Source organism: Colossoma macropomum, unplaced genomic scaffold (genome assembly GCF_904425465.1).
Source record: "Colossoma macropomum unplaced genomic scaffold, Colossoma_macropomum, whole genome shotgun sequence".
Lineage (NCBI taxonomy): Eukaryota > Metazoa > Chordata > Actinopteri > Characiformes > Serrasalmidae > Colossoma > Colossoma macropomum.
Window position 1 is genome coordinate 9,283,671 of NW_023494808.1, and position 8,432 is coordinate 9,292,102.

Here is an 8,432-nt window from a genome sequence, read left to right on the forward strand (position 1 = left end):
ACACAAACAAATAAACATTGTAATAAACAATGTGATGTGTGGAAGTGTGTTAGTCAGGCCTGGATCTAGTGTTGTAGCGCTCGAAACCGTAAATCAAGCATGTCAAACTGGGGACCTTCCGGGCCAAAGTGCTACGGAGATCAGCGTTTACCCTCATCTAATGTTCTGAATTCAGTTCATGAAGGCCTTGCTAATTAGCTGCTGCGCTGAATCAGGTGTGTTTAATGAGGCGGTGAGCTGAAGTCTGCAGTGTTTTGGCCCACGAGGACTGGAGCCTGACACATGTGCCGTAAATTAACAGCCTCTGTCTTTTCTCAGTCTCAACATCGTGTGTACCTCAGCGATCTCAGAGTAAGGTGGACAGAGTGCAGGCTATATATTATTTAATATTTTATATTACAAAATATAATGTTATTTATGAATATGCATTATGCATAGTGAATGATACAATGAACAATGTACAATGAACTAGAAACAGTTTTCTCCCCTTCTTTTTCTTGACATGGAGTTGATTATCACAGTGGTTTTGACTCAGACTCGCCTACCACAAAGTTTCAGACTTGATTTCTATGCCTTTTAAACATATAATGACCTGCACATAATTCTAAAGCACCTGTAACACATATTAACCATTATAAAACATTACAGTATATTATAGGGTGCCCACTGACAGACACTTAAACAGTCCAAAATAGCATCATTTTAAAATATATTATAGGTGCTTTCCAGTTATGCTCAGGTCTTCATCTGCTTAAATTTAATCAGAAGGTAAACTTGTGTTACTACATGTTTATAAGTCACCAAAGTTTTTATAGTTCATTATTAAAGCCTTAAAGCATTATTAGAGTTTATAAATATGCTTACAAAGAATTTTTACCAAGTTACAGAATTATAAGTGCATTTATAATGGATTATGAATATTGGCTTCATAGAATGTGTTACCATTAAATCTGCTTTGGCCATATTGATCTAAAAATGTTATTAAACATTGTTAAAATACATGTCAATCACACATCCTGGTCATACATTTGCCCATGTAAGTCATCTGTAATTACAGAATAGGGCCATGTCTCTTGTATGTGTAGGTCAGTGATAAAAAGCTAGCCAAATGGACACGGCTCTGTTAACACATGGTCCTCATTCGTTTAGTAAAAGTAATGACTATAAGAGACTAGAAGGGGTGAGCACTGCTGTAAATGTCTTTGTCACAAACAAAGCGAGCATCACTTCACTAAAATACAGCTCTCGAATAGGACGGTGCCACAAAGTTGGACAGTGGTCAGTTTCGTTTGTAAATGTAGAGGACGTTCTTGCAGTTGGGGCAGGTGTGTTCCACGTCATGACAGGAATGAAACGGAACCAGACAGCACGGCCAAATGCTGTGGAGACACAACAGAGGAACAGTGAAGGTGCATGTGTGTCAATGTGAGAGTGAAAGTGGGTTTATTAGAGGTCTGGGTATTAAATTGAAGCCCGAACCCAACCCGTCCCCTTTGAAAACCGACTCGGGCCGGCCCAACTCGTACTGCTAAAATTTAAAACCCGACCTGAACCTGCTGTCATGCATGTTAACAGAGAGGGATCATCACGGACGCGATCTTCCTGCTCGTCGCTTTCTTATTAAGAGCTTGAGTTGATGTCATGCTGGGATCTGCTGCTGTTTTGCACATAAATGAACTAAGAGTATTGATTATCAGGAACTTTTTGTGGAGTTGCTGATTGTACCTGGCAGGGAACAGCATCTGCCCTCTTCTGAGCAAGGGTTAACATGAGCCACGCTGCGCTAAAGTCGCTTTTGCTGCTACTCTTGTTACTGATGCGGAAATGCTTCACAAGTGCTGTGACCTGGGGAGGCCTTCAGGGCTCTCCCAACTTCACCTGGAAGTACGCCTGTCCAGACATTTACTTTTACGGCATTTTAGCAGACTCTTTATCCAGAGCGGCTTACGATTTGATCATTTTACACAGGTAGGCAAAAGTAATGTTAGGAGTCTTGCCCAAGGTCTCTTATTGGTATAGTGTAGGGTTCTTGTTAATCAATCAATTAACCTTTATTTAACCTCGGAGAACATTGAGGGTTACCCTCATTTACAGTGTTGCCGAGTTGATACAGGAGAAAGGGATTAATAATGTGTAAGAACGCATCAAAGTAAATTTAATGATAAAAATGACGAATGTCAAATCAGTTAAGTATAAAAAAAACGAAGAAACATTAATAATAAAAATACAGAAAGAACAGTAGAAAATATAAAACAATAATTAAAGCGTAACTAAAAGGTAAAAGTTAATAAAATCAAAAAAAGTTAAATAAAACAAAAGGAGGAAAAGATAAAAAAAGAAACTAAGATTAAAATGACTGGAATATTAAAATGTTATAATTAAAACGAATAGGAATATGAATAATAATAAATAAACAAATAAATAGGAAAAAATAAAATAAACTAATGAAAATGAGACAATAATAGTGTAAATCAAGTAAAACAGTTGCAGGCAGAGTGGAGGTGGTTAAAGAGTAAAATTAATTGAAAATTAAAGATGTAAAAGTTTAAAATGTCTGAGTGACACCAGCGAGCTGAGCTTTAGTGCTAATGAGGTCCAGCCCGCTGGTGCTCTGTAGCTAAAGACAGATTTTCCAGGTTAAACTCTCTTAAACTCTGTGAATTTGGGAAAAGTAGGGAATGAGCACTTTTAGTTTTGATTACGTTTTCTTGGGTTTGTTAAGTAGGGAGTTGAGGTAGCTTGCTGTATTTTTGTTTTACTGTATTTTAAGGTTAAGTTAATTATAAAATGCTCAGTAGTTTTGTTTATTGTTTTGGCACATGCTCGTTCCTGTAGTAACTATCCCATCTAGTTTAACACTAACTTCCTGTTGAAACTTTGTAAGGAAAATATAAACACAAGCTGATTTCTTGTGTTATTTTCATACCTAGGCGAGGTTCAGGGCTCCCTCCCCACTTAGTGGCTTGGCGACCTGACGACCCCTGTCTGGGGTCAGACCATAACAGAACTACACTGTTCGAAATAAAGGTTCTGTGCAGGTATATTTTTCGTTCATCAAGGTACAAACAATGTCAATGTTCCCTCAAAGGTACAACAGAGGTTTTAAGGTCCAATTGTGAACCTAATTATGTTTTTCCAGGTGAAAAGTTCGTATTTGTATCTTTTCATAACCGAATGTTTTAAAACAGAACAATAAAATAAAAGTCCTGGAGACGAGACGGGGTGTGTGGAGTACAGCTTAGAATATAATTTCAATAGATTATGGTTCAGTTATGTTCCCTGACTAAAGGTACTGAGATGCACCCTTGAGGGAACCACCCCAGTGACGAGAGGGGTCCTGCCCCAGTGACATTTTAGTACCTTTTTTTCTGAGAGTATAGGGGCTCATCCGGGATATACGAGGTCGCCAAGCCACTACGTGGATGGGAGAGAGTTTGGTGGCGCCTTTTATACAGGAGGGTCCCCTATTCAGCTAGTCACGCATACTTCATCAGAAACACAGAAAACACACAAAGCGGCAGACAGCAGTTGAAGACCAGGGGTCGTAACAACAAATAAGTGGAAAGTTCACCAGCACAACGCATCCCTCTCATCCATGGATTCATTCAGGGGCACATTCACCCTGTCTTTGAAATCCAGAGCTATTCTAAGCGCAACTATAGTAAATACATAAGACCTACTTCATCAGAAAGCTCAAGCCTGACCCAAACACATGTGATATGTAAAAAATGAGCTAGAATCTGTGTTTTGTTGGGCCCCGTCAGGCTGGAGTTGGGTAGCAGACCTCTATGTGTGTGTATGACACATCTTACGTGAAAGAACAATGACTTCCAAAAAGGTTGCAGGCGACTGTCGTATCAGTGAGGAATCTTATCACCGTGACAACATCAAGCTGGCAGACAGGGCACCGGAACTGTCCAGGTATATCTGTCAGATTAGGCTTAGACACTGCCACACACACACACACACACACACACACACACACATTTCACATTAACAGCTAAAGCAGCATTCACATTTCCTTAGTTTATGAACAGTGATGATTTGCTTTGCAGTAAGGCTTGAATACACTGGTCAACTAATAAATCCACTAGTGGGCGCTGTGGGCAGCAGTTGACTAGACAGGGACAGCGCCTGAAATACAGCAGTGGTAAAAACTGCAGTGAACAGGCTGGAGAGGACAGAAATCAGTTTTTCTGCTTACCACAAAGCCCAAATTACTTTATTGGTGTGGAAATAACTACAAGTAATCAAAACCAGCTCCACTGCAAGCTGACTGTACTGAAATACAGGCTCAAAATTCAGACCAGGTACGTTTTGAGAACCACTGTCTCTGACAGGAAAGGGCAGTTTGACTGACATACAAAACAACCAATCAGACACAATATGTGCAATAACACTGTTAAACAAAGTGGCGTAGCGATCAGCACAGACACACGGATCTCATCTACTTGCTACCTACAGTTTCAAACTAAATTCAGGAATAAATGTTTAAAATTGAATATTATGAATGTCTCTGTTCAGCGACGAGGCCTGTATGTCGCTCTGAAAGGCTTAACGGTGAGTAAAGATGCATCCGCATATCTACGGATGCTAGTGTTTTGCTTCCTATCGGACTGATGAACCAGCGGACGGAAGCACAGATAACCAGAGCCTGTGAGAGGTAGTGGTGATTTCTGTGTGACGTTTACATCAGACAGTCTGTGTGCTTCTGTGTGCAGAGTGTCTGAGACTGAAACTTACTGAACTACAACATAAACTCTTCTTCATTGCACAAGCTCATTCAGATTCACATCAGTAAGAGCACATTTGTATTTGTTTAATCAGAATAATGAAAAAATGTCTCTGATATCTTGCTAATTAAAAATGTACAAATTTTCATCTTTGTTATGTTGCATTCTTTGCATATCAAATAAATTCCGTTAATAATGAAGTGCAGATTAAATGGCGGAAATAGCCATGTTTTTTGCACAGCTTTAAAGTGTTAATATGCTGATTAGTTGGATCGGGTGAATCACAGCAGGGAGAACACCCAAATTTGCAGGGCAGGGGGTCCCACGATCAGAACAGAGAAACATTGATCTAATTCTAGTTCTAACTAACTGTGAATTTAAACAGTGCTTTCCAGATTTCTTCCCTGATAAACCAGCACCTACTGTTTAATAAGCTGACTAGTTAAGACCTCATTCATATCAACACTAAAATGTAGTATAATAAAAAAAATGCTACAGAATTTTTTCCAAATGGTTTAAAATGACAAAATTTTGTATAGTAACACTTTGGGTGGCCACCTGATGGTGCATTAAACGACGTTTTACACATTTGCATTCTCTTCTAAATCTCAGAGCAAAGCACAAGTACACACTACACTGATTGTTTTTTTTTTTGGGGGGGTGGGGGGGATTTCCCCCCAAAAATTTTTACCCCCTCTGTCACACAAGATAAGGTGAAGGCTAGCACATTCCTCCTCCATGCGGGATAATTGGACAGCTCAGCGTACTTGGAAGAGAACGCTAAATGCCAATTCTGTTATGTCAGCTGACAGACACCCACATTGGCTAGCATCACACTGTGTGATGGGGAGAAGGAGGGTCTCCCTGCCCACTCAGAGAGAGCAAGGACAGTACTGCTTTTTTGGACTCCTGGCCATGGATGGCTTCGACCCTTTAGGGATCAAAGTTGCAACTTTCAGATAACAGGGCAGATGCTTTGGAAGGTACACACCAACAAACTATTGAACACTCACCCATACTGTTTACTACTACAGCTTGTTGAACTGCAGGCTGGACCACTGCTGGCACGGGCTCTGGCTGGACCACTGTTACCTCAGGCTGAACTTGCGTCTGTATTACTGGAGTTGGAGGTGCCGGCTGGACCACTGTTACCTCAGGCTGAACTTGTGTCTGTATTACTGTAGTTGGAGGAGCCGGCTGGATTACTGTTACCTCTGGCTGAACTTGTGTCTGGATTACTGCAGGCGTGGGTGCTGGCTGGATTACCTTTATTTCAGGATGATCTGGTACCTCTTCGTACAGTGGGTCATCCATTACAGCTGTGGAGGAGTGAGACACAAATCCATCACACAGAGAAAGGGGAACATGTCCAGGGGATCTCGAGCAGCCCCCAGTACAATATATTAATGAGCATCATGATTTATTTTTAAATAATTTATTTACTCTTTATTTTTGCTCTGCTACATGTTGATCTCTTCTTCTGACATGAATGAAATCAGCTTGCCAACACATTTTTACAGTGCAAGTCAGCTATTCCATAGGCGCTAATACACCCCTATACCATGGCAGACGCTAGCACTTGAACTTTATACTGGAGGGTTCTTTTTTCTTCAGCACAGAGAACATGACGTTCATAACTTACGTAAAAATAAACAATCTGAAAGGTTGACTCGTCAGACCACAGTACATTGTTTATCATTCCTTTTCTGGATGTTGTTGACATATGAATTCTGCTGTGCTCAGTACTGCCCTGCAGTATTTATTGACAGCGATTTATGAAAATTTTCCATCATGGAAGCATGAAACTTTTCAGCCTTTCAATCTTTTGTGCACCGTCAAAGGTGAACTACTTAAAATTTACATTACATTTATGGTGTTTGGCAGACGCTCTTATCCAGAGCCACTTACAATTTGATCATTTTACACAGGCAGGTGAAGGTAGGGTTGGGAGTCTTGCCCAAGGACTCTTATTGGTATAGTGTAGGGTGCTTACCCAGGCAGTGGAAAGAACCCCAGTCTACAGCATAGAAGGCAGAGGTGTTACCCACTACACTATACCAACCTTGCAAATGCTCTCTGAGGAATGTTGTTCTCGCACATTTTTTGGCAAAGAGGTGAGTCTCGACCCATCATTGCTCATGCGGGACTAGCTCTTTCCTGAATGCTTCTTTGGTATTCAAGCATATAAAATGGCATGACCTGTTAAAGATGTTCTTAAATATTGCACAACGTTCTTTGTCTGAAATTTCAGACCACAAGTTCTGAAGCGTATATTTACCAAATCCAGTGAAGTTAAAAGTGAAAGCTATTAAAACTCTTGTCTTTAAAGTGAATTTACAAACCACATTTTTTTGGTACTTATTTTCATTTTCCAATTTTTAGTTTGTTTACAGACATGAGACACTCAAGTGGTAGAGCAGAGTGTACAACTTCCATTCACAGTCAGAAGAGATACTGTATATCAGAGGTTATTGTAGACGTGCGGACTTGGCTGTACTGTTGTAAGAGGATAAACAGTTGTATCTGTGCCATCCTGACCAGCAAGTCTGGTGGCATTTAAGTCACAGTGTTAAATGACTGAATGTTTGCATGGTTTAAAATAGATAAAAGACATATATATATATATATATATATATATATATATATATATATATATATATATGTTTTGAGATGCTATACGCTTTCACTGAGCGATTTCAACAAGTACACTTTCTACACTTTCTATATTCTACAACATTCAACCACTGTACTGCTGTAGTTCAAATTTCAATCATATTCATGAATAATTTGCTAAATTTCATAGAATTAATATTCAGCCTCCTCTCTAAAACTCACAGTTCTCATTTGGGTAATATTGCCTTGTTTAACATTCTTAAACAACCCTAAAATAAATAATGTCCTTATCTTTTACAAACACAGATACATAAATGTACACAAATATACACGCAGATTCTCGCGGCTCACATACCTGCCTTTTGTGTGTTCCGCAGAGATTTCAGGAGATCTGGATTGTTAGTTTGTTCAGCTTTAGCTGCAATGCAGGACACACTTGCATGCCCACAACAGAGGAATGTGATTTATCTAACAGGGAGAAAGTGAAAGAAAGCAGAAGACCAAGATGGTGGGAGGGACAGTAGAGCAGAGTCACTTAGAATAGGGTATCTTTCAATAGACTGACTGATGACCACTAAACTGTCCATAGGCCATTTCCACATCTTTAATTGGAATTATTTTATAGCTGTTTATGTTTCACCAATAAACGGCCTTATCACTTCTGGTGTCCTGGACATGAAGAGTGAACTGCAACCCGCACAGCCAGTCAAGACTCATCAGCGAGCTAATAAATGGACTGTCATTGATTCATGCTGCATTCATTTTCTGATGTCCTGGTAATTTTAGGGTCTGTGAGACCAAAAAATAAAGGGGAATTCCACCAAACAAAGTCACTCAGAGTGGTTTGATGTAAAATGATTCACTGTAGAGAAACCAAGTCAGAATTGTTCACAGTGGTGGTGATAGGAACCAGAAGATCTGAAGAGTTGATTGAATTTTTTTTTATATGAAACGATTATGAATGTACTGTCTGGTGCCTGAAACCAGGGGTCACAATGTCTACAACACAAATATAGTCATTTTATTTATAGTTTATTTATTTATTTTACTTCTGAGTTTTTATATGTAATGTTGACAGTAAATCTG

The 8,432-nt window shown here is 39.5% G+C and overlaps 1 protein-coding gene across 1 annotated transcript; it reads right to left on the reverse strand.

Annotated features, from left to right (window-relative positions):
* Window positions 1-193: 193 nt before the first annotated feature.
* On the reverse strand, window positions 194-7,804 carry LOC118798112 (lipopolysaccharide-induced tumor necrosis factor-alpha factor homolog). The gene is made up of 4 exons (XM_036557460.1): window positions 7,702-7,804; window positions 5,747-6,052; window positions 3,813-3,948; window positions 194-1,379 (listed from the first exon to the last, which is right to left on the reverse strand). Exons 2-4 carry the CDS (start codon window positions 6,045-6,047, stop codon window positions 1,280-1,282), a joined length of 537 nt encoding a protein of 178 aa, XP_036413353.1. The 5' UTR covers window positions 6,048-6,052; window positions 7,702-7,804; the 3' UTR covers window positions 194-1,279.
* Window positions 7,805-8,432: the final 628 nt, after the last annotated feature.